Here is a 26,747-nt window from a genome sequence, read left to right on the forward strand (position 1 = left end):
TGCGCGTGCGCGAAATGTTTCCGTGGTTACCGAGTAACTTCCTTCCGAGAATATGGCGGATGAAACAATGCGTGTGTGCTTTTTGTTGTCAATGTACAGTCTGTATTTCTGGTGGTCATTTATTCAGTCGAACCGTATAAAACGCGCGAGGCAGTTACGAATCTCCCTTTCTCCCCCCTCCCTCCCTCCTCTTCCTTTCTCCCCCCCCTCCTCTTCCTTTCTCCCCCCCCTCCTCTTCCTTTCTCCCCTCCCTCTTCTTCCTTTCTCCCCCCCTCCCTCCCTCCCTCTTCTTCCTTTCTCCCTCCCTCCCTCTTCTTCCTTTCTCCCTCCCTCCCTCCCTCCCTCTTCTTCCTTTCTCCCCCCCTCCCTCCCTCCCTCCCTCCCTCTTCTTCCTTTCTCCCCCCCTCCCTCCCTCTTCTTCCTTTCTCCCCCCCTCCCTCCCTCTTCTTCCTTTCTCCCCCCCTCCCTCTTTCTTTCCTTCTCTTCTCCTCCCTTTCTCCCTCTTCTTCCTTTCTCCCTCCCCCTCCCCTCCCTTTCTCCCTCCCCCTCCCCTCCCTTTCTCCCTCCCCCTCCCCTCCCTTTCTCCCTCCCCCTCCCCTCCCTTTCTCCCTCTTTCCTTCTCTTCCCCTCTTCTTCCTTTCTTCCTCCCTCTTTCCCCCTCCCCTCCCTTTTCCCCTCCCCTCCCTTTTCCCCTCTTCTTCCTTTCTTCCTCCCTCTTTCTCCCTCCCTCCCCCCCGCTCCCTTTCTCTGCTCCATGTAGCTCCACGGTCGTTTTGTTTTCGCATGCGCATTATATTTGTATTGATACAGAGCCGCTTCATCTGTCCACACTACAGCGAAGCACTACAGTACCGATACTGTACCGGTACGAAACCCATACATTTGTGGGTTTCGTACCGATACAGTTATACCGCTACAGTACCGGTATGGACCCTTTTCACGTGACGTCACGACAAACGCGGCCGCCATTTTGGACATGTACTACCAGTAGTTTACCACAGCCAACATTGAGGAACGACAGCAAAGAAAGTTTTTACTTTCAGCAAGACTTCCATCATGCCACTATATTGTTGTGCACCTGGATGTAGTAACCATCAACAAACAAGGCAAGGGTTATCGTTTTATCGGATCCCGGTAGATGCTGACTGACAGAGAAGATGGATAGCGGCATACCAACACTTGTGTAGTGACCACTTTGTTGGAGGTAAGACGAATAAAATTAGCCAGAAAAGGCATTACATTGCTGTTAACATTCCATTCTAGTTTACTGTAATTATGATCTGGCAGCTATTTACACCGGATCCAGTGTAAATAGCTGCCGGAGCCAACGTCCGAGCTAGCGAGCTAGCGCTGGCTCCGGCCGGGCGCGAGCTAGCGTTGGCTCCGGCAGCTATTTACACTGGATCCGGTGTAAATAGCTGCCAGATCATAATTACAGTAAACTAGTAAATACAGTTTTCTGCATCTCGCTCCTATTTCTTTTATGTTTGTCGCTTTCCTCGCATTCAAATCGATTCGAGCAGAAGTCCACTACATGTCCAAAATGGCGGTCGCTGTTACGAAGGTCACGTGACTGAAAAGGGTCTATAGTTGCTAGTGTGGACAGGTGTTGTGGTACGAAAGTAGTATCGTATCAGTACAAAATCCCTAGTGTGGACAGGGTAATAGATAGTCTGAAGTTTCTACAATTAGTATTGAAATTACAGAAAATTTCTGAATGCTGTTCTTACTTTTACGTAGCCAACACCTATGTTTACAAGGTTCAGACTTCAAAAGTCTTGCGTAGATATATTTATAGTGTTTTTTTTTACAAGGTTTGAAGACTCTGAAAATAGTTTTTTGTAAGGTTGTTTGCACTTAATTGAAATAAAAACAAATTTCATTACATTCACTTACTCTCATATTGCTGAGGGCGTCCAGAATATAACCATGTGTGTCACTTTTGCATGGATGTTTTTAGTTGGATGAAATACTTAAAAATGTCAAGGTTTATCAGACTGCCACAGAGCGTCTGACAGGCCCAGGACCTCAGAGTGTTTTACTATAATTCATTTCCTGGTTACATAGTTGTACTTTGACTATATAGAACACCATTATAGAAGCTTTTTATTTATAAAATCGCGCCAGCTTATCACCCAGATGAGGATGGGTTCCCTTTTGAGGTTTCTTCCTCGTGTCATCTGAGGGAGTTTTTCCTAGCCACAGGCTTGCTCATCAGCAGGGGTGTAGTGGTAAAAAAAGAGGTGGGTAAACTATAAATTTTGGGATCGGGGGACCACGACGTTGTAAGGGCCAATTCATAGTTGACGCAAGCATGACGCAAGGATGCTACGATGCGTATTGTATGAAACAACTTTTCTGACACATAGGAGTGTGTGTGTGTGTGTGTGTGTGCATGACAGTGCATGTGTGTGTGTGTGTGTGTATATATATGACAGAGTGTTTGTGAATGTGCATGTGTGTGTACTTGTGTGTGTGAGTGCATGTATGTATGTGTGTGATAAGGGTTCCCTGAGGTCTCTACTCTATATCATTCATAAAACAAGATACACAATAAGTATGTTTGAGGTTTATTAAATCTTAATAAAGAGAAAAATAATGTCAGTGTGAAAGAATGGCAAATTACACATACCAACAGTAGGCCATATGAAATCCATAAGCTGACAGATCACAGCAGTAGACCTTGCACTAGAAGAATGTTAACTTTTGTATGTGTGTGTATGAAAGTGTTTGTGTGTGTGAGTGTGAATGTGCATGTGTGAGTGAGTCCAAGCATTTGTGTATGTGTGTGTGTGACACCAAGTAGAGTGGTGTTTATGAAATCTAAATAATCAATAAAGAGAGAAAAATAAAGACTGTGTGTAAGAATGGCAAATTACACATACTTTCAGTCCAGATGTGTGGATGGCATCTGATGCTTTCTGATACTGTCTCAGTTTCCTCTGCCTCCATTTCGTCTGTCTCTGCATCTTCTCTGTCTGATTCTCCTCCCTCATTTTCTCTTCCTTCTGTTCCGTCTATTTCTGTTTTTCTTCCCTCATTTTCTCCTCTCTCTGTTTCTCCCTCAGTTTCCTCTATCAAAGTTTCTCTTAAAGGCCTATCTGATTCTCCATCCATTTGCCTTCTCTCTTTTCCTCCCTTTTCTCCTCTTGTAGTTGATCCTGTTTCATCCTCTCTTTGCCCTATTTTCCTCCTCTCACTCTCTCCTCCTTCTGTCTCTCCTCCTGCTGTTTCTCCTGGCCCCGCAACACTGTCTGTCTCTCCACCACTATCTGTAAAATTAAATTAAAACGGCTAAGTACACCAATCATGTGGACAAGTATTTCTGCCCAATCTGAATGCTATAGCCTTCTTTAAAAAATAAACACACACACCCACACCGAGAAGGGCGGGGAGGAGTGACTTGCCTAACGTTACTTTAGGCTAAGTTCTCTATGTTATGTCCGTGACATGAAGCTAGCATGCTGTCATCATGACTTCGAGATTAACATGAAATGACAACTATTTGTCTTACAATGCGCTACAAATACTGAATTTATGTTGATATAATAATTACCAAAAACTTTAGACTGCACTAACAACGTCATTTGTCTGCCAGAAAGGTAGGCTAATTTGTTGGCACAAGTTAACAACCTAACGTTAGTTAGTGGCATGGTTCACAAACCAAAACGATGGGGAGTTTATCCTAAAACGTGAAGTTCAGGATTCTTTTTGGACTCACTGTGTCGAGACGTTTTGCTGGTATCAGCTGGAAGGGTGATGCTCCGACGCTTCAGAAATCGCCTAATATCCATTTCTTCACCATTTCTTCACACACGTAATCAGTGACTAATGAATGTCGCAGTCTGCTGGCTCCCGCAAGAGGGCGAGCGGTAGACAGACAATTACTACGCGTAGGCTACGCAGTGTTGATAAAACCCACAAGAACTTGTGCAGGATCTACTAGGTGTAGGCAATTGAAAAATAACGGAAAAGCTGTTTTAATATCTGTATAAAACAAGAGACATACGTGCGTAAACTGTATTTAGAGGTGGGTAAACTATGCTTGGACGTGCGTAAACTATATTTAGAGGTTCATAAACGCTATTTCCTAAAATCTGGAGGTGGGTAAACGGCGTTTATGTGCGTTTACGCACCACTACATCCCAGCTCATCAGGGATAAACAAATTTATTAGGGACAAAATTAGCTGAGGTGTTTAAAGCCTTTAAATTTTCTGCAAAGCTGTTTTGCGACAATATTGTTAAAAGCGCTATACAAAGAAACTTGTATCTCGCCTAGAGCAGTATGTTGGCATTCATGGCACTGCTCTCCAATGGTTTAGGTCATACTTGGCAAATAGGAGCTTCGCTGTGATGATTGGCGACCTCTGTTCTTCATATGCATCCCTCTCTTGTGGGGTGCCACAGGGCTCTATTCTCGGCCCGATTCTGTTTTCTTTGTACATGTAACCTCTGGGATCAATTATAAAAAAAACCCACAATCTGTCTTTTCATTTTTATGCTGATGATTTGCAGATATATTTGCCCATGAGACCCAATGAAAATACGGCGCTTACTAAGTTACTGGCTTGTATTACTGACGTAAAGCAGTGTCTGGCACGGAACTTTTTGCATTTGAACGACAGCAAAACAATGTATTTTATTTGGCACGTCACCCACGTCAAATGTTTTTACAACAAATTTTGGTACTCTGGCCCCCTTTTTTAAACCATTTGTACAAAATCTTGGGGTAACGTTTGACAGTGGGCTTAAATTTGATAAACAGATTAGTTCTGTTGTTAGAACGAGCTTTTTTCAACTTCGTCTCTTGGCCAAAGCGAAGCCGTTTCTTAGTCGGCAGGATCTCGAGAAGGCAATTCATGCATTTATCAGTTCGAGACTGGACTATTGTAATGCCCTGTATGTTGGCCTCAGCCAGTCTTCAATTTTACGTCTTCAACTTGTACAGAACGCTGCGGCCCGATTTTTAACAAGCACGCCTAGACGTGAACACATTACTCCTGTGTTGTCGTCACTCCATTGGCTTCCAGTCTGTTTTAGAATTGATTTTAAACTTCTGTTTGTTTTTAATGCCATCAATGGCCTGGCTCCCTCTTACCTGTCTGAGATTTTAACTATTCGTGATCGTGGTAGGGCCCTGCGTTCTTCGGGTCAGCTTCTGTTAGAAGCTCCAAGGTCGAGATATAAACAGTGGGGTGATCGTTCTTTTGCTGTCGCTGCTCCCAGACTGTGGAACAATCTGCCCCCGACATTCGCACCACTATTGATCCCGGCCTTTTTAAATCCAAGTTGAAGACCTACTTTTTTAGATTGGCATACAATCCTGACTAGGGGAGTCTTGTTTTTGAGGGGTGCTTCGTTTCGTCTGTTTTATTTCATGTACTTCTGAAAGGCTTCTGGTAATCTGCAGCACGGTGGCACCTTCCGCAGTCAAAACCTGTTTTTATGCGTTTTGGTGTTCTGTTTTATGGGTTTGATGTAAAGCACTTTGGGTACCTTTTGGTTATTGTAAAGGGCTATATAAATAAAATTTGATTGATTGAAAGAAACTGACTTGACAATTCAAACAGGAAAAATAATAATAATAAAAAAAATCCTGGCTGTCTTGGTTGACACGCCTCTGCAACATTGCGTGGCGGTCAGGGACAGTGCCTCTGGAGTGGCAGACTGGGGTGGTGGTCCCTCTTTTTAAGAAAGGGGACCGGAGAGTGTGCCCCAATTATAGGGGAATCACAGGCTTCTGGTAATCTGCAGCACGGTGGCACCTTCCGCAGTCAAAACCTGTGTTTTTATGCGTTTTGGTGTTCTGTTTTATGGGTTTGATGTAAAGCACTTTGGGTACCTTTTGGTTATTGTAAAGGGCTATATAAATAAAATTTGATTGATTGAAAGAAACTGACTTGACAATTCAAACAGGAAAAATAATAATAAAAAAAATCCTGGCTGTCTTGGTTGACACGCCTCTGCAACATCGCGTGGCGGTCAGGGACAGTGCCTCTGGAGTGGCAGACTGGGGTGGTGGTCCCTCTTTTTAAGAAAGGGGACCGGAGAGTGTGCCCCAATTATAGGGGAATCACACTTCTCAGCCTCCCAGGGAAGGTTTACTCCAGGGTACTGGAGAGGAGAATTCGACCAATAGTCGAACCTCGGATCCAGGAGGAACAATGCGGTTTTCGTCCTGGTCGCGGAACACTGGACCAGCTCTATACCCTTCATAGGGTGCTCGAGGGTTCATGGGAGTTTGCCCAACCAGTCCACATGTGCTTTGTGGATCTGGAGAAGGCATTCGACCGTGTCCCCCGTAGTATTCTGTGGGGGGTGCTTCGGGAGTATGGGGTTCGGGGCTCTTTGCTAAGGGCTGTCCGGTCCCTGTACGAACGGAGCAGGAGTCTGGTTCGCATTGCCGGCAGTAAGTCAGACCTGTTCCCAGTGCATGTTGGACTCCGGCAGGGCTGCCCTTTGTCACCGGTTCTGTTCATAATTTTTATGGACAGAATTTCTAGGCGCAGCCAGGGGCCAGAAGGAATCCTGTTTGGGAACCACAGGATTTCATCTCTGCTTTTTGCGGATGATGTTGTCCTGTTGGCTTCTTCAAACCAGGACCTTCAGCATGCACTGGGGCGGTTTGCAGTCGAGTGTGAAGCGGCTGGGATGAGAATCAGCACCTCCAAGTCCGAGGCCATGGTTCTCGACCGGAAAAGGGTGGCTTGCCCTCTCCAGGTTGGTGGAGAAGTTCTGCCTCAAGTGGAGGAGTTTAAGTATCTCGGGATCTTGTTCACGAGTGACGGAAGGATGGAGCGTGAGATCGACAGGCGGATCGGTGCAGCCTCCGCAGTGATGCGGTCGCTTTACCGGTCCGTTGTGGTGAAGAAGGAGCTGAGCCAAAAGGCGAAGCTCTCAATTTACCGGTCGATCTACGTTCCGACTCTCACCTATGGTCATGAGCTTTGGGTAATGACCGAAAGGACAAGATCGCGGATACAAGCGGCCGAAATGAGTTTCCTTCGCAGGGTGGCTGGGCGCTCCCTTAGAGATAGGGTGAGAAGCACAGTCACTCGGGAGGAGCTCGGAGTAGAGCCGCTGCTGCTCCACATCGAGAGGAATCAGCTGAGGTGGCTCGGGCATCTTTTTCGGATGCCTCCTGGACGCCTCCCTGGGGAGGTGTTCCAGGCATGTCCCCCCGGGAGGAGGCCCCGGGGAAGACCCAGGACACGCTGGAGGGACTATGTCTCTCGGCTGGCCTGGGAACGCCTCGGTGTTCTTCCCGAGGAGCTGGCCGAGGTGTCTGGGGAAAGGGAAGTTTGGGCTTCCCTGCTTAGACTGCTGCCTCCGCGACCCGGTCCCGGATAAAGCGGAAGAAGACGAGACGAGACGAGACGAGAAAAAAAAACCTATGCAGCCATCTACAATATAGCTACATTGATATATGAACCTAGATCTGGTTTGAATTGAAAAGGAAAAGGTTGCTATTAAAGACAATCAGCATACACTCTACTACTTACCAGAGAAAGCAAGTGAGAAATCTGCAATTCATCCCCGAGTCTTAAGCTGAACATTGACAGTTAATAAAAGCTCATCAGGAAATCTCCACAAAAGCACTGCCATGTGCAAAATTTGAGACACTGCAATGAAATACACGAGCAGCACGAAACCTGGTTATGTTAGAAAGGTAGCAGGGGCTAATGCTAACTAAAGAAGAAACCCGTAATGCTCGCGCTTCTGCTCCACTCAGGGCTGTTAAACCCAACATTTAACTGAACTGAACCACATCAGATCAGGAGTGAATTCAAGTTTAGAGAATCATTACTTATTGTTTTGTGGATCATATGTACTAAACATCAGATCACATCTGACATGCTACTGCACGGCTCGAAATTCGCGGTGGTCCGGTCGCCCGAGGCGACTTAATTTGTCATTTGGCAGTTAATTCCTGTCACTAGCCAGCCCGGCTGGCTAGTTTAAAAAAAAAAAAAAATTATATATGTATGAAGCGAAGATTCAGACACACCGCCAACTAAAGCCGCCACATATTAAGCGTGTGCCGTGTCTGTGTTCATCGATGTGTTTATCGGCGGGACGGAAAATACCGAAGAATTCCGAATCATATCGTGTACGAGTCAGGCTGTCAGTTTTTTCACTACTGCGCATGCATATAACGCATCTCGTTGAATATCGCGGTAATGACGTTATCAAATTCAATAGATGGGGCCACATTATCGTCCATTTAAACACGCGTTTTTGTTGTTTCATCTACATCGCAATGAAGCTTTGGCAGATGTGGAATTTTCTGAAAGGTGTACAGAAACCGCCAGAGACGGGGACAAAGCGACCTCGGTCTGAAGAGGAGGAAAAGGCCGCCGATAAAGCGTACGAGAAGGAGAAACGACAAAGGACTTATAAGCAAACATGGGAGCAGGGTAGGCCTTGGCTGCGATACGATTTTTATGGAATAATTACTTTTCAAGTTGATTCCTAGTCAATATGAAGCTCCTAATGCTTTCTCTCTCAAATGGTTAAATACAGAAAGTAGGGGTGGGACACGATTAAAAATTTTAATCTAATCAGAGCCTTTGAAATTAATTAATCGAAATTAATCGCATAGAAATATCTGACTTGAGAACAGGTAGAAAGACATTTTTTCCACATGGATTTTGAATGACAATACATAAGCTTAAATCAACAAAATATTGTTTTTTTTTTTTTTCAAAACCAAGATCAACAAGCCAGTGCAAATTCTGCCATAAAGTTCAGCATATTTAGGAAAGTTAATTTCAGAAATTCAGGTAGCTTTATAGGTATAGGTAGATCTTCTGTAAACTATAACTGGGTTTTTTTTTGGGTAAAACGCAATACTTTCCAAGTACATTCAGAACAAGGTAAACCCTGTTAGAAAACATCTCTGTTGCCTCTGAGGCTTTAACACACTTTGTTGATTTATCAACAGTTGAAATGATTACAAAAAAAAAATCAGAGAAATTAAATCAAATTCAGTCCAACTCTGAATAACATTGGCCAAGACAAACAGTTCAACATAAAGTGATCCATTAAAAAACGTGCCATAAAGTTCAGCATATTTAGGAAAGTTAATTTCAGAAATTCAGGTAGCTTTATAGGTATAGGTAGATCTTCTGTAAACTATAACACTTTTTTTGTAAAACGCAATTCTTTCAAGTACATTCAGAGCAATGTAAATAAACCCTGTTAGAAAACATCTCTGTTACCTCTGAGGCTTTAACACACTGTTGATTTATCAACGGTTGAAATGATTACAAAAAAATAAGAGAGAAATTAAATCAAACTCAGTCCAACCCTGAATAACATTGGCCAAGACAAACAGTTCAACATAAAGTGATCCATTAAAAAGTGCCAGTGATTGACCTCAATCTCAATTCTTCCAATATCCTTTTGAAAAATAACTGGCCAACTGGCCTCAGGACACATTTAACTGATTACTGCTCCTTCTCTTTCAGCCAGTTGTTGAGACAAACTAGCCTGTTGACATTTTCGGAGCTCAAGGCTGCCCTCTTCTTTTGAGCTATATTACCTGCCAGGGAGAATAATCTTTCGCAAGGGACAGAAGTGGCAGGGCTGCCCAGATACTTGCGGGCCAGGGCAGAGAGCTGTGGATGGGCTCCCTCATGAGTGGACCACCACTGCAGTGGGCAGTCTCTCTCACTGATGGTAGGCTCTGCCCTGTAACGGGTCAGGGCTCCTTTGGGCCAATCTTCATCCTCCGATTCAGAATCTGAATTATACAGCAGGAGGCTCCTCTTCCTTGCTGGCTCCCCTGTGCGTTCCGGAGTGGCTCTGCCTGGTTGTTTTTGCACCAGTGCCTCAATGCTGGTCCACACCTCTCCTCGCTCTCCTCTTGGTAGACACTTTAGGTCCTTAAAATCAGAGTAAGAATCAGAAACAGGTTTGTTGTCGGTTGTCAGTCAGTCATTTGTTGTCAGTCAGAGATTTACAGTGTAAAAGCTGGGTGAAATTCATTGTCATATATGGTTTCCATCATGTTGTTATTCCATAGAAGGGGGGGGGGGGCAGAGGAAACGGGTTCATAAGCAAGAAAAGAGAAAACAAGACCATTACATGTTACCTTAAAACGAGGGTCAAGTGCTGTTGCCACTCTGAGCCATCCATGGTTGAGGGCATCCTCGCGTTGAGACAGTTCCTTTTCAAACGCAGCCTTGAACTTCACCACATAAGCTGGGTCGTCATCTGAGGCCTCCATGGTGCGGGTCAGGTGGCGGAGAGCAGGTAACAACTGAGGGTAGAGGTCGACCGATCTATCGGCTGAATTTTGCCATTTTTTAATGAATCGGCATCGGCTGATTTTCTTATTTGGTCGCGCCGATTTAAAGTCAGGCACGACAGCTACGTAGAACGCGGCGTGCAAAAGACCCAAGCCAACAAATGTTTCAGGAGTCAGCAGAGATAGCCTACAGGTAAGGCTTCAATTCTTACATTTCAATGTCCTAAAGTCGTATATTTGCTCTCATGATAGTTGTAATCTGTGATGTGTTGCTTCATTTAGCGAAAGGAAAAACGAATAGCATTTCAACTGCATCGGAGTTGTAGAATTCCTCTCGAAACGAAACGTTGCGATGCGTAGCCTTGTGGCCGCGAGTGCGTCGGGAATGCGTCGACTATGTAAGCCCCCTTAACGCTGGTGACCGCTATGTTCCGATCTAAACTGTAGTAACGGACAATCTAAGTGAAAAGTTAACAAAAAGAGGACGCAAAACTAACCTGTGAACGTATTATAACATTGCCATCCCATGTCCATTCGTTTTCGCGATGTATACATGTTTGATTTGATTGTGAACCAGAGACCGATGCTAGACCTCTGCAGTTCCTATTTCCGGTTTCCTGCACAGCATGCTGGGAGACGGAGTTTTATATTGTTGAAACAGAAACGTGTGAAAGTTCAAGGCATGGAAGTTCCACAGTGAAACTGTATAACTTGAACATGTATTTTACCATTTTGAAGTAACTATCTGAAGTTGTCACATCATGGAAGTATTCTTGCACTCTGTTAGTCTATTGATTATTTTAATACGTTTAAGTCATTAATTTGTTAATTCTTATGATGAGTACAGTCATTTATATAATATATAGTATAAATATTATGTATGTTATTTATAATGAAAATAAATGTTATGAATAATAAAATCTAAATGAAATTAATAATTTTTCATTAACATATAGTAACAGTAACATTGAAGGCACTATTAAATGCTAATTGTGTTAAGTTTATAAGTGTTGTGCGTCCTCTTACTAGTATGATATTTTAGCATGCCAATTAAGGACAACACGATAGCATATCGGCCCTAAAAACCGGCCCAAAAAAATTGGCAGCTCATATCGGCTGACTCTGACCTCTAAATATCAGTATTGCCATCGGCTTTAGAAAAACCCATATCGGTCGACCTCTAGTTGAGGGCATCCTCGCGTTGAGACAGTTCCTTTTCAAACGCAGCCTTGAACTTCACCACATAAGCTGGGTCATCATCTGAGGCCTCCATGGTGCGGGTCAGGTGGCGGAGAGCAGGTAACACAACTGAGCACGACACATAATTCTCACCCCCAAGGAGCTCTGTCACATCTCTGCAGAGGATAGTTAATCAATCAAATCAATCAATCAATATTATGTAAATAGCACATCATACATAACTGTCATTCAATGTGCTAAAGAGTAGAGAAAGACAAGAAAGAAGGGTATTGCAATAGTCAACTCTACAGGTAATTAAAGCGTGGATTAATTTCTGCAAATCCTGTTTACATACAACATTTTTAATTTTAGCCATGTTCCTAAGGTGCCAAAAAGCTGATTACAGTGATTAATTATTTTGCCATTTAATAGTGGATTAAAAACAGTATCAACTTTATACTATAGTCATAGTGATATTAACATTCAGTACAATACATTTTGGAAGGGTAATTTAAGTTATACTGGACTCTCAGTCAAATCACAACGTTTTGAATCCCATTAATGAAAGTTGGTGAGTGTTTACCTGCATGGTGAAAGTAGGGTTTCGAGCCTCTGCAGTCTGTCCCACTCAGCAGTAGTCAACATGGTGAGCTTGTGCTTCTGTTTGGCGAGCGTAGCCTTCACAGCATCTTGGTTCTTCAGCAGACGAGAGACCATCAACAGGGTGGAATTCCATCTTGTGGAAACGTCCTGCATCAGTGGCTCGTTGTCTTGGCCTAGTTGTGTTTGCTCCTGGTGCAGTTCCTCTGTGTTTGAGGGGCTGTGTTTAAAATGCCCGACTATCTTACGACATCTCACCAGTGTGGCTGTGAACCCGCTGTCAGCAAGGCAAACTGTGATCGTCCTCTGTAACAGGTGAGCAACACATGGCATGTGCTGGAATGTGAGCTGTCTCATTGCAGCGGTCATGGCATGGGCACTGTCTGTTCCGATTGTGGTGACTTTCTGTGTGATTTCCCAGGCCTCTGCCACAGACTCAAAATCTTCTGCCGCGTTTTCAGCAAAGTGCCTTGTGGTGATCTTCTTGATGGTTAAGGCAAACGAGTGAAGACGCCACTTGTCAATAAAGTGTGCCGTCACACCGAGGTAATTTGCGTTGCTGACCGAGGTCCAGTGATCCCCAGTAATAGCGACGCATTCTGCTTTTTCCAACAAATTCTCTTTCTCTCCCTTTTCACTGTCGTAGAGCTGCTGGACCCTCTTTGTCACTGTTTTTCTGCATGGCAGCTCATACGTGGTGTCAGACAACGCAATCTGAAGTACCTTTTCCAGCCCCTTATCTTCTACCACTGCAATGGGTCTGCAGTCGAGAGCCGCCCAGTAAGCCAGCGCGTTGGTCATTTTCTCTGCCGTGGTCTTGCTGACCTTGCCCTTGAAACTCAGTTGATGTAGTGTGGGTTGGCTGTGTGTCGTCCATGTTGGGTTAGCTTGCGCGCCATCTGCCAAGCTTGCTGCTACATGTTTGGCATTGAGGTGGTATTTCAGGCTTGATGCACTGCGGTGATACACGAACTCCTTGTTGCACAATTTACATACGACCACGCTCTTATCAACTCTCCCATCCTGTATTTTATAACAGAATTTCCCCTGCATGGGGCCAACTAAAACGTTCTCATCCGCTTCTTGTACTTCTTCCATCTCTCCTTCCAAAAACCAGCGTCCTTTGAAAACCGGCGTTCTTTTTCTCCTGTTCTTTTTCTGTTTCCGTCCGGCTGTATTCCGTCACGCATTAGTGCTGCCCCCACAGGTAAAATCCCAAACGACGACTTCTGAGTTTCCAGAAGGCTGTGTACACCATCAGACGTAATGCCACTCTCCACTGCTCTAATGCAGAAGGACGTGTCTGTTATAGTGTGCGATTAAAATACGTTGTTTTTTTTTAACGCGTTGATATTTGTGATTAATTAATCGAAATTAACGCGCTAATGTCCCAGCCCTAACAGAAAGCATGTTGGACATATTTTGGGTGCTATAGTCATAATAGTAAGTATATTTGTTTTCAATACTCATACACCAAGTTGCCAAGTTTTCCAATATATTATTATTTGTTGATATTCTATTATGGTGCTCTGTGTTGTTCTCATTTATGTATTTAACAACAGTATCAAAATACTCGGGTCTTGAAATAAATGCACATTAGTCATGAACAACGGTAACTACTCTCTTTTGCGTTATTTTTGACAGAAGTAAAATTCACACATGAACAAATTTTGGCGAGTTGATTTTCTGTTTCGCTAGTCACTTTGGAAGGTAACTAGTCCGGCTGGCTGGTGAAAAAAATATATGAATTTCTAGGCCTGTACTGGTACCGATACGCATAACATTCAATTATTCAGTCGGTTTAAAGGCAATGTGAGGCTCCTGTTTGAAAGCTACAATACCGTTCAAAAGTTTGGGGTCACCCAGACAATTGTGTGTTTTCCATGAAAAGTCACACTTTTATTTACCACCATAAGTTGTAAAATGAATAGAAAATATAGTCAAGACATTTTTCTGGCCATTTTGAGCATTTAATCGACCCCACAAATGTGATGCTCCAGAAACTCAATCTGCTCAAAGGAAGGTCAGTTTTATAGCTTCTCTAAAGAGCTCAACTGTTTTCAGCTGCGCTAACATGATTGTACAAGGGTTTTCTAATCATCCATTAGCCTTCTGAGGCAATGAGCAAACACATTGTACCATTAGAACACTGGAGTGAGAGTTGCTGGAAATGGGCCTCTATACACCTATGGAGATATTGCACCAAAAACCAGACATTTGCAGCTAGAATAGTCATTTACCACATTAGCAATGTATAGATTGGATTTCTGATTAGTTTAAAGTGATCTTCATTGAAAAGAACAGTGCTTTTCTTTCAAAAATAAGGACATTTCAAAGTGACCCCAAACTTTTGAACGGTAGTGTACATCAGACCAATACATATAAACTACTTTAAATAAGTGCTCTCTAACACACAATTGAAGACTTGAATAAACACAGGATATGTCTGGCAGCCATCTTGGCGAGGTAATGTACAACAATGCAGTTAAAGGTGCTGACTGCAAAGTCATCTGAAATATAAAAAAAAAAAAATTTAATTGGGCGTGACATTTTCCTGTCTCACATGTGGAGGAAACGATCATTTTGCTGTCCTGAGGGTCGCTTTCCTCTGTTCTGGGACTGAACATCCTGCCTTGAGGTAAACAGTACGGCGCTACGGAAACAGCCGAACACGAGGAGCTTTAACTAATTAGCATAACTATGGAACTGAGTCACACCAAGATGGCAACATGCGGAAAACATCGTGACTCTGCATCGACCTCGGAGAGTTTTCAGTCACAGGGATATAATTTATGGTTGACATTCGCGAACAAATTTGTGAAACAAAAGATGACTCTTTTCTCTGTTCCTGCTTTTGTGTTCTCGTTTCTTTCTCTGTAAGCCCAAAACATTAGGTGTATAACTCCATGCTCGCTACTGTGGAGTCGAGCCCACGCATTCTCAGGCTAAGATCGCTAAGCGCTAGCTAGAATGATTTAGTTACCTGTCCAGAAAAATGAGGTCATCTAATCTTGCTCCATCTTGCAGCTGCACTTACTAGTCAGGTTTTCCTTTTCTTTTCCGCTGGAGGGAGAGTCGAGTCCGCCATGTTTGCCCACGCTGACTTGTTTTGGTTAACAGTAGGTCAGACGCCCCACGGTGGTCACATGATATTGTTGCTCACTTACTTCAGCAATCTCCGGAATCGTAAAACGCGGGACACTTTTTATCTCGGCAAAACATTTACACACAGGATACACGGTGTGTGCAGCAGCGAAACATCTCCAAACTCCAACAGCAACAAAACATTTTACCCAGAATTCAACTTTGCAGTCAGAAGCTTAAAAAGCAATTCTGACTCCGCTCTAACTGTGGAGTGGCGGAACAGACAGTCACCTCTGAGTGGAGGAATAGGGGGCAGCAGGTTGGGTGCAGGTCCTGCTTCTGGGGCCCGGGTGCCTGGTGGTCCCACCTGCTGCAGCTTAACCAGCTCCTGCTGCCTCTCGTGCTCCAGCAGCTGTGCAGCCTGGAGACAAACAGGAGAAGCTTAGTGGTGAAATGGGAACGAAACCCGCTGAACACGTTCAAATTAACTCTTTTTTTTTTAGCCGAATCTCAGAGTACCAAACTAAAACCTGTGTACATGAGTACAGTGGTTATTAATGTTCTTACTCTCTTCTGTTGCTCGAGAAGCTCCTGCTCCTTCAGCTGCTCCTCCATCACTCTGGAATCGCCCTGAAACACCACACACACACACACACACACACACACACACACTAATCCATTTCACTTCCATCAGCAGGCACCCAAATTGTGGGTCATAAGAAGGAAACCATCTTAAATAGACAATATAACATCGACATTGTGATACATTACGCCACTAACTGCATTTCAGAGAGACACAGTTTGTGCCCAACACTGTTCCTTGTAGCAAGCAGCAGCAGTTTAAAGACCAGGGCTGTGAAATAAAAATGACAAAATCCGAAGAAACAATTTTAGCAGGGGGTCTGGGAGGAGCAGCCCCCCAGGAGCCGGGGGCCCCAGAAGCTGAACAGATTGTGTGTATATTGATAGATTTGAAGCATCTCCTGAAAGCAAATATTTTCTCAACCATGCCATTTAATTTGAACTGTATTATTATTATTATAAATTGAATATATAAAATGTGAACAAGATGGTCTACCTGGTAATCTATAGTTCGACAGCTTCAATTTCACCAATTCCGCATGTTTTTTTCCTTTAACATGGTCAACCAAACGCGTTCTTCAACCAGAACCGTACTTCACATCCTGATGGCACAAGATGCGGTAAGCTTTCCCCGGTTCTTTTATCTTCCGTATGTGCTCATTCACTACCGACTTTAAATTCCAGCCATCGCCAATTCCATGGATTTTTGATGCCGTTTTCCTTGTCAAACGTTTTTGACATCGTCGGTCTTCCCGTCCTCCCTCTGAACGATGTCCCTCCGTGACACGGACATACCGCGAAATTCTCCTTTTCAAAACCGTTGATATCAAAAGCGTGTTTAAAGAGCACAAGATTCATGCCATGGTTTGTAAGCATGGCGCAAATGCCGTAAACCGGTCTGTCATTGTTGCAAAAGAAACCCCCCCCCCAATTTTTATTGCAAAATTAGATGATTTACTAAAATGATAATTTTTGGAGGCCAAATTCACGGAATTCTGCGGATTTTTCACAGCCCTGAAAGACTAAAACATACTTTTAGCTACATTTTGAGGTTTGCTTTGGTTAAACCAAAATACTGATACTTTTCATGCATTGTTGGAATGTTTTATGTACAGGATATTTTTCAGACACTCTGCCCACCAATTAATAAGTTGTCCATTCCTGGTATGATTTGTGGTTGCTGAGAAAAAGGGTGTTTCAAACAGACAGAGGTTTAAAAAAAAAAAAACCAACAGTCTTATCCCCTCCTCAGATTCTTTCAAATCTATTTAAGCACAGCCTTATCATACCTGACCGGCCCTCTGAGCGATCTTCTGCGGGTCGTCCTGTGCCATGCCAGAGGAGATGCCCGGTGGCTCCATGCTCATGCGGATACCAGGTGGAGGTGGTCCTCCCATTATGCCCATGGCCTGCAGCACGCCCATGCCTGGCGGCAGAGGCATAGACGGCATTGGGAGCATGGGAGGCAGACCTGGCATCTGACACAGTGAGAGAATTTGCATGAGACAAAAGGTACTCTTGTTGGACACCATAACTTTAAATCCCCCAAGTGTCCCATCACTCCAACATCATGCTAAGCAAAACAGTGTTTGCTTTTCAACTGTTAGCTACCTTACAATGATCTGAAACAAGAGTCTGCAGAGATCCCTTACCGTCGTCATGGCCTTGTCATCTCCGCCGGGCAAGCTGGGTTTAGTCAACATCACACCGGTCTGAGGAAACAAATCACAATCTACAGCTCGTCATTGATGAAAACAAGACGCACATGGCTTTTACACCGTTCTGTCAGCATCACGCTTTAGACTGTCGCTGTGAACAATAACTCAAGCCACTGTCTGTGGTACAAGTAGCTTAGTAACAACAAGACCCAAAATATATTTCACAAGAAACAATTTCGTCAGAAAATAAGAAAACGGTTCCTCTACACTCAGTCGGAGAGTGCAGACAGAAAGGGAACATCAAAAGACTACGGATTTAAAACCTTCCCGAGAACATACAGGGTGTCCAAAACCAACAGGACCTAAACTACAAGTTGTCGTACTTATTTATTTGCACTTATTTTTCCCCCCCATACAGGTGGCATTAAAATAAACTGGATGACAAGGAAGAGAGCTTGCTTCTTCGTCTTGGTTCCTGACTTTTCAGACACCCTGTACATCGCTTCGATAACTGAATGTTCATCCATCTAGAAAAGAGCGCCTCTGCATTTCATACTTGTCCACCAGATAGGCGCAAGAAACGTTATAAAGTGACCTGAATGCATTTATGAAAAACTGAAAGAACTTTAAATTTGACTTTAAAGCATTGCTGCTGGTGTACAAATCTCTAAATGGTACAGGGCCCAATTACCTCTCTGATATGTTGCAGCGGCCTAACCCAATCAGATCTACCAGATCGCAGCAGCAACATTTACTGGTAAAACCTGTTGTTAAAACAAAGTGTGGTGAAGCAGCTTTTAGCTACTGTGCAGTACAGCTATGGAACCAACTGCCAGAGGACATCAAAAATGCTCCTGCTGTTGGCAGCTTCAAATCTAGACTAAAGACCAAGCTGTTCTCAGATGCTTTCTGCTAACTGATAAATATCATCTTTACATGATTTTAAACTTTACTTTTACAGTCTCTGCATGTTTTAAACTTTACTTAACTTTTATTCTGTTTTATTCTGCTGTTTTTTACTGAACTTTTACTTCATTTTATTATTTTATTTCTACTATTGTTTAATTCTTATTTCTCTCTTCTTCCCCCTTTATTTTATATAATTTTATTTTCTATTGTTTACTGTTTTGCCTTTACCTCTGTAAAGCACATTGAACTGCCACTGTGTATGAAATGTGCTATATAAATAAACTTGCCTTGCCTTTAGTTGTATAGTTTCTGTATAGACTTCAAGTTTAATCTTGAATAATAAAAGATTGTGTTTAAACCTCGAAATGTGAGGTGTGTGAGGATTTCAGAGGATAAACTTCATATGCAAGTCTTCGGCACGTGCAAAGAATTTCTGTAGAGCAAAGAGGAGTTCAAAAATAATGAAACTGAATGCTTAAGATGTCTCATCTCATCTCATTATCTCTAGCCGCTTTATCCTTCTACAGGGTCGCAGGCAAGCTGGAGCCTATCCCAGCTGACTACGGGCGAAAGGCGGGGTACACCCTGGACAAGTCGCCAGGTCATCACAGGGCTGACACATAGACACAGACAACCATTCACACTCACACCTACGGTCAATTTAGAGTCACCAGTTAACCTAACCTGCATGTCTTTGGACTGTGGGGGAAACCGGAGCACCCGGAGGAAACCCACGCGGACACGGGGAGAACATGCAAACTCCACACAGAAAGGCCCTCGCCGGCCCCGGGGCTCGAACCCAGGACCTTCTTGCTGTGAGGCGACAGCGCTAACCACTACACCACCGTGCCGCCCTGCTTAAGATGTAAAAAAAAAAAAAAAAAAACACTATAAAGAGCAGCAAACAGTAATAAATGAAACAAAGTCAGTGTTGGGTGTGATGACCCTTTGCTTTTAAAAAAATAAATAAATAAAAATTATGAGTGCTCTGAGGGCACAATATCCCCCGCTGGCAACTCAGCCATAACTCTGGTAAAACGTGACTGAATTGAATGAAATTGCAATATGTGTATTACCGACATATAACAAAGAAATCTGACAAGTTTCATGAAATTCCTCCAAAAACCGAGAGAGGAGTTGATTTCAGAAGGTGAGTACCGTTCCTGGGGCGGATGGATATCAGACATCGCCATGACATAATCCCCCTTCGGGCCTTTCAGCCAGCAGGACACAATAAAAATTGTGAGGGAAGTTGATTTCAGAAAGCAAGCACACCTTGATGAAATTGCCAAAGTACAAGTTTGTTAATAATCAAGGGCATAACTCTGGTAAAAAATTTGCCCAAATTAAACGAAATTTCAAGACGTGTATAACTGTAATATAAACTTTTACCAAATTGGGTGAAATTCCTCCACAAATTGTGAGAGGAGTTGATTTCAGAAGAAAAACACACCCTCATGACATCGTCAATCAAGCGCTGTAACTCTGGTCAAATGTGACCCAATTTAACAAAATTATAATGTGTGTATTACCGACATCTAACAAAGAATCCTGCCAAGTTTCGTGACATTCCTCCACAAATTGTGAGAGGAGATGATTTCAGAAGGTGAGCACCCTTACCGGGACAGACGGATGTCGCCACGACATCATCCCCTTTCGGGCCTTTCAGCGTCTCTCGGGTACAATTTGTGCAGTTTTAGAACATACTCAAAGCAGCAGCCTTGAGTACGTTCTTTCGATGCAAACATTTTCCTCGAACATTTATTTCCATGCTGGAAAACTAATGCACTAAGGTTTAGAAATCTAATGTTTTTGAGAAGCCACCTTTGTCACATGCACACTCAAGCACAGTGAAATTTATCCTCTGCATTTAACAGTGAGCAATGAGCGCGTGCACACTCGGAGCAGTGGGCGGCCATGCTACAGCGCCCGGGGAGCAGTTAGGTGCCTCGCTCAAGGGCGCTTCAGCCCATGGCTGCCTCATGTTAACCTCACCACATGTCTTTGAACTGACTCGATAATGTAGATATCAGAAAATAAAAAAGTCTATATCCGTAAGCCATAGCCGAATGGATAGAGAAGCAGCTTTGGGATCAAAAGGTTGCTGGTTCGAGTCCCTGGACCAGCAGGATGCTGAACATATCTGTTTAGTCAAGCCATTTGTTAATGGTGTTTATGAGGTAAAGGTGTAGATCTGGAGGGTCCTCAGACATAAAGAGTTTTGGTAAACTGGGATGTATGGATGCTGTCAGTCCCCCACTCGCTTGCTCACTCGAGTTTGTGGACGGTGTAGTGGCTGCTGCTTTATGTCCAGGGGCTCCCTCATGCCTGTGTTACCTTCTGGCTCTCCCCTTTTAGTTAGGAAGTCATAGTTAGTTGCCGGAGTCCCTGCTTGCACTCAGTGCAATATGTATACTGTTCCTACTTATTCAGGTGACATTGGGCATACCTAACAACCTGTGTCCCCCCCCCAATCTGTCCCTCTGAGTTATATGTCGGTCCTGGGATAGAGATGCTGACCTCTTCTGCTCCTCAGACCTGCCATCGCATTGCTCCTGTGGAGGACGGCCCCATGAGGACAGTTGGGGGTCGCACCTGGAGGACGCTCTGGACTCTTGCATACCCCTTTTCCACCAAATCAGTTCCAGGGCTGATTCGGGGCCAGTGTTGGTGCTGGTTCACAACTCGTTCAACCTGCGAGTCAGCTGAGAACCAGTTTGCTTTTCCATAGCTCGGGGTGCTAAGGGGAGCCACGTCATTACGTCGTTGCGTTTGCATAAACCTTGGCGCGAACATCGAAGCAACAACAACACAGAGAAGAAGAAGCAGCAGCAGCAACAACAACAATAATGGATGACTTCGCGTTTGTACAGCTGCTGCTTCTCGTCGCTTAAAAATGGCGACCTTTCGCGGTCTTGCTATTGTTGTTGGTCTTAACAACTCCGCCCCCCCGCTGACATAAGCAGTTCTTTCCTCTGGCCCAGCAAAGAGCTGGTGCTAGCCTGGAACTGGTTTTTCTGGCCCCAGAGCCAGTTCTTTGTCAGTGAAAACAGAAAACCCGGTTCCAAACTAAGCACTGGCCCCGAACCAGCCCTGGAACTGCTTTGGTGGAAAAGGGGAAGCAGTGGTGCTTTTGTGGCTGGGGGCTGCGGTTGACTTTAGGACTGCAGTTGTCGTGAACGGTTTTGCGCTTGGGTTTCTGTCGGTGGGGGGTTTATAGCATCAACGAAGCTGACTTTATGTTAGGACTGTTAATGTTATAGTCATGTTGTCTGTTGTTGCCCAAATGAGGATGGGTTCCCTTTTGAGTCTGGTTCCTCTCGAGTAGGGCTGCGTACCAGTACTGTCCCATGAAAATCGATTCGGTATAGGTCCAAAATACCGGATCATGAAGTACCAGTACTGTACCGAACCGATATAAATTTACACCAAGTATCTGCTTATTTTGTGACTGAAGATGCGTAAATCCTACCACAAAGACAAAAATTTAGCACTGGAAAAGACGTAAAATGCCGCGCTGAAACTTGAAATCAGAGCCATCTTTGATTTGAGATCCTCTCGCCACAGTCTCACGAGACATTGCGAGAGCCTGGCTGATCCAGCGTTCTGATTGGTCAAAAAGACTCAAAATCAGGTCAGCCATTTTTCCTTTGCTGGCATTGGCAGTCTTTGCTGCTTTGTGTAATTTTGCCGCGCAAGTTAAAGGCCGCGGACTGCGCGGAGTCTATAGTACTCTAGTGTAGTCACTTCTCACTGTGAGACAACTTATGACTTTTTGTCCCAAGTTAACTATAGTGTGAGCAACGGTCTCAAAAGTAGCCGGTCACCGGCAGCAAATCGCCGTCTGTGGCTTGTTATGCCGCCGGCTATTGTCAGTCGAGTCACAAAACCTAATATTAAATATTTCTGACGGCAAAAAAGTTGTGAATGTAAATTACATCCACTATGTCATGTATGTCCGTTGCCGTGTCAACTTTGTTTACATCCTCGACATGAGAGCAGCCATTACTGCCCCTTGTGCCATATGTAAGCCGTACTCTGATTGGCTTAGAGTGTTCCATGGACTGTGAATGGTTCATACCATCATGTGACTCACAAATGGCGATGAAGAGAGTTGCAAGCGGCTCCATGCTGGATGCGTGGCTAAAAAGGTCTAGAGGGAAAGGTAAGTACGTTTTGAATGCAAATTTATTCTGTCATTGTGTTGATATAGAAAAATAAATACGTCTTAGTCCACCGTTTCTCAGCCTTGCTTAAGACATTATAATCGCAGATCGTAAAGTTGACTCTGCGTTTGACAGCTGCTCGAAAAAACAAACTGCGTGCGTAACAACGCTAATCAAGCTTAAGCTAGACGACCCGCCTCAAATACCCGTCCCGGGTAAATGTCATCCCAATTTTAGATGACCTGTTCGTAGGCCCCTACATGTATATATAAATTCAAGAAATATTTTTATATCATATAATCTTACTTTCTTTGATTTATTTTGGTATGAATCTGGAAAAACCTGTCACCTTAGCTTAGTCAAAGTGCACATCAGACTTAAAATTATTATATCATCCATATGTGGATTTCAATCGGACTACTTATGTGTTTGTTTGCAAATATTTCTGAAATTTGATAAAATGACTGAGGTATGGTTTCATATTTCAAGTTTCCAAATAGCATTGATTACCCTTTATTTTCACTGTTAAAAGTTACCAGAGGCCACCATTTCTCAGTGCATTTCATAAAATTTTCCGTGCCAAAAAAAGGGGGGCGCACCCCTCCCTTTGAAACCCCCCCCTGCACGCTTTGCGTGCATTATGTCTGCCGCTGGCAGACATTTTACCATTTTGCACCCTGCTGTAAATTATTTGTACCCTGCTATTCTCCCAAACTTTGAAGCCCCTGTGTGAGACTGACGCTACGTTCACACTGCAAGGCTTAATGCTCAATTCCGATTTTTTTGTGAAATCCGATTTTTTTGTGAGGTCGTTCACATTAACAAATATATGCGACTTGTATGTGATCCTCAGTATGAACAAAAAGCGACCTAAAAGTGTTCCGCATGCGCATTGCAGGATACGACGACGTCACACGCAGTGAGCATGGCCAGTGTTTACGGAAGTAAAACCGCCCGGTTGCGGTATGACCCATCCAATCTAGCTTGAATAGCTGTATCCCCCCAAATGGAAATCAGCTCCCTAACCTCTGCGTCCTTCCATTGAGAAGATTCAGAACCTTCACAGCCTGAAGCGTCCCTCGCATTGATGTCATGCGCAGGGGCGCAGATACGTTTTTTGAACTGCAAGGGACAAAAAACTGGGGGGGACAAAGCTGCCAGCAAACCAACCCCAACATGCCTGTCAAACTTGTTGTTAGTAACCATAGCAACCAAGCTCGAGCTCGCAACCTGTGCAGTCTGCGCAGCTCAACCAACTGAATATCAGTCTTTGTTTTGTTTTATGTGAGTTGTTGCAACTATGTATACACTGCTGTGCACCTCAATAAACTGAATGGTAATTAGTCTTTTGATTTTTCCATGAGGTTTGCCTTATGCAAAGAAAGACAGCATAGACGTTTTTTCCTCCCTATAAGTGGGGGGGACCGAACGAGGTGAATTTAAATCTGGGTGGGACGAATCCCCCCCTCTATCTGCACCCGTGATTATGCACCATGTTGTTGTAACTTTTTTGAGAGACCCGCCGCCTACTTCAGCGCAGAATAGTGACGTTTGTGGCTTGTTGATGACGTGTAAGTCGGATGAATGCGACCTGGCGGTTCAGACTGAAGTCGCATATGAAAAGAGCGGATAGGAATCGGAATTAGGACCACATATCCAAACGGCCTGGGTCGGATTTGAAAAAATCGGATCTGTGTCGTTCATATTGTCAATAAAAGATCGGATTTGAGTCACTTCAGCCTGCAGTGTGAACGTAGCCCGAGAGGGTGACTGAGAAGTGAGGTAGGAAACCTAGTTATGTTCGGTTTTCTTTGAATAAACATACTGACAAGTTGTCAACAGTTTATTAATGTTTCTGTCATTATTAAAGAAGTTCAGAAGAATTTGTCAAATTGTTCAGGTACAGGTCCGGACCTGTATCTAAACCTCTGTACCGGTACCTGATGTTACGTTTAGGTACGCAGCCCTACTCTTGAGCTTTCTTCCTCATGTCGTCTGAGGGAGTTTTTCCTTGCCACCGTCGCCACAGGCTGCTCATTGCGGATAGACTAGGGATAAAATTAGCTCATATTTCAAAGGAACAGTCCACCGTACTTCCATAATGAAATATGCTCTTATCGGAATTGAGACGAGCTGCTCCGTACCTGTCCGAGCTTTGCGCGACCTCCCAGTCAGTCAGATGACAGGCGTACTAACACCTTCTGCGTGCTTTGACAGCGCATTGATACGGAGCTCAGATATCAATGCGCTGCCGAAGCACGCAGAAGGTGTTAGTACGCCTGTCATTATAGTGCCGACTTTCCATAGCATAGAAAATCGCCACGTTTCAATTTGTGTAACTGAACTTGTTTCATGTCACTGGTCATATAAACCTATGTAAACAGGAAAAACGCGGAAGAGTTTGGTCGCATCTAACCACAGCCCCAAAAAATACCATTGGCCATACTGAGCCTAGCTACATTGCTAACAGGAGTGACGGCGCGTCTGACTGACTGGGAGGTCGCGCAAAGCTCGGAGAGGTGCGGAGCAGCTCGTCTCAATTCAGAGAAGAGCATATTTCATTATGGAAGTGTGGTGGACTGTTCCTTTAAGTCGTTCAGATTCTGTAAAGCTGCTTTGCGACAGTGTTTATTGTTAAAAGCGCTATACAAATAAACTTGACCCGAACCCCAGGCTGCTCTGTGGATGAGAGCATCTGCTAAATGCCATTAATGTAATATAACAAAGTTTGTACTAAAAAAAAGTGCCCAAGACTTTTGCACAGTCCAAATGGTGGGAAGTGGGCTTTGTGAAATGTTACCTGCATCATGTAGGATTTCAGTCTGTCTATTAACTCTTCTCTCGGGCCTAAAGACAGAACAGAGCACAGCACACTTTCAGCATTTACACACTCAAAGCTTAAAAAGAAGAAAACTCCAGCGGAAATGAATATATTAGAAACGGAAGTGAGTGAAAAAGGGAGGTTGAGGGACTGAGTAAACTGTGCTGGAGCTCACCGTTAGCGCTTTTCCACACAAACATGGCGGACCGCCTCATTCATTTACACCAGGCTCAGCGCCATTAGGAATAAAACACGGCCTTACACTGGCGCACGCAATACAATACAGAGAGAGACAAAACATTCTGCAACAAGGCAAGTTATGAAATCACACCAAGCTATAGCCGGTTTTGTTTTTCTCAAGCTAATGCTAACGCTAACATACAGCGCTGCTTGCCGTTAGCTGAGCTAGCTAACCGGCGCACTCACTCGGGGGTTGTTTGTTTGTTTGTAGATGAGCTCGTTTTTCTCACCCATAACAGGCGCTCCGATCTCCGTCAGTTTGGCCTGTAACTCGGGGCCGCTCCATGAGTTCAGGTCCGGGTTCGGCTCTGTGCCCGGGATTCCATCAGCCGCCATCTTTATTTTCTTATTTGCACACAGCGCGCTGCACACAACACATTCACACAGATCTGGCGCAGAGGATCATGGGAACTTCCGCATACGTCCAGGCAACGCGAACGGGGCGCGCATGCGCATCCACACAACAGTCCTCAGAAATGTGAATGTGTTTGAGCAGATAGATTTCCTCAGAGGATATTCTGTGTAAATTATAGCAATTCTATATAATTTAGTCAGTAAATATACACATACTGAAGTATCAGAAACATATTTTAAAACAAGTGTTGCCAGGCAAAACAAACCTCACCTGGGAGCACTTACTCATCATGAATATGAAGTGAGTAAGTAAAATGTATTTCTAAAGCACATTTAAACACAGTTTACACTGACCAAAGTGCTGTACAGAGTGTAAAAATAAATAGATATAAAATATATAAAGAAACAAAAACAACTGATTTAAACATCAGCAACAAAAGATAAACACTTAATTACTGACATGACAAAAGAAAAACAGTTAAAATGTAGGGAATGCTGATGCTAACTTGGTGTATGAGTATTGAAAACAAATATACTTACTATCATGACTATAGCACCCAAAATATGTCCAACATGCTTTCTGTATTTAACCATTTATGAGAGAGAAAGCATTAGGAGCTTCATATTGACTAGGAATCAACTTGAAAAAAATTAATTATTCCATAAAAATCGTATCGCAGCCGAGGCCTACCCTGCTCCCACGTTTGCTTATAAGTCCTTTGTCGTTTCTCCTTCTCGTACGCTTTATCGGTGGCCTTTTTCTCCTCTTCAGACCGAGGTCGCTTTGTTCCCGTCTCTGGCGGTTTCTGTACACCTTTCAGAAAATTCCACATCGCAACGTAGCTTTGGCAGATGTAGATGTAAACAACAACAAAAACGCGTGTTTAAATGGGCGATAATG

The 26,747-nt window shown here is 43.8% G+C and overlaps 2 protein-coding genes across 9 annotated transcripts in view; both read right to left on the bottom strand.

The window, feature by feature from the left end:
• Positions 1-26,147, bottom strand: part of LOC132866213 (splicing factor 3B subunit 2-like) — a 77,133-nt gene extending 50,986 nt beyond the window's left edge. For 3 of the 8 annotated variants that reach the window (XR_009650559.1, XR_009650558.1, XM_060898974.1), the window contains exons 1-6: positions 25,723-26,142; positions 25,232-25,278; positions 17,351-17,410; positions 16,988-17,176; positions 15,684-15,746; positions 15,408-15,537 (exon numbers count right to left, since the gene is read on the bottom strand). Coding sequence is in view for 5 of the 8 variants with exons in the window: in XM_060898974.1 (XP_060754957.1) it covers positions 15,408-15,537; positions 15,684-15,746; positions 16,988-17,176; positions 17,351-17,410; positions 25,232-25,278; positions 25,723-25,828 (595 nt within the window). In the remaining 3 variants the exon portion in view is untranslated. Of the gene's footprint in view, positions 1-15,407; positions 15,538-15,683; positions 15,747-16,987; positions 17,177-17,350; positions 17,411-25,231; positions 25,279-25,722 lie in introns of all 8 variants that reach the window. The other 5 variants (XM_060899133.1, XM_060899189.1, XR_009650581.1 and 2 more) reach the window with 4 other exon arrangements.
• Positions 7,026-13,213, bottom strand: LOC132866829 (zinc finger BED domain-containing protein 4-like). The gene is made up of 3 exons (XM_060899636.1): positions 12,016-13,213; positions 10,098-11,608; positions 7,026-9,888 (listed from the first exon to the last, which is right to left on the bottom strand). The coding sequence occupies exons 2-3, from the start codon at positions 10,230-10,232 to the stop codon at positions 9,451-9,453; spliced, it is 573 nt and encodes a 190-aa protein (XP_060755619.1). The 5' UTR covers positions 10,233-11,608; positions 12,016-13,213; the 3' UTR covers positions 7,026-9,450.
• Positions 26,148-26,747: the final 600 nt, after the last annotated feature.

Source organism: Neoarius graeffei, chromosome 1 (assembly GCF_027579695.1).
Source record: "Neoarius graeffei isolate fNeoGra1 chromosome 1, fNeoGra1.pri, whole genome shotgun sequence".
NCBI classification, from domain to species: Eukaryota; Metazoa; Chordata; class Actinopteri; order Siluriformes; family Ariidae; genus Neoarius; species Neoarius graeffei.

Bases quoted from the DNA above. Each gene is read 5' to 3' on its own strand.
- LOC132866829 (XM_060899636.1), bottom strand. From the start codon at position 10,232: ATGGAGGCCTCAGATGACGACCCAGCTTATGTGGTGAAGTTCAAGGCT. The intron at 9,889-10,097 runs GTAACATGTAAT...TCTGATTTTAAG, and splicing joins CACTTGACCCTCGTTTTAAG to GACCTAAAGTGTCTACCAAG.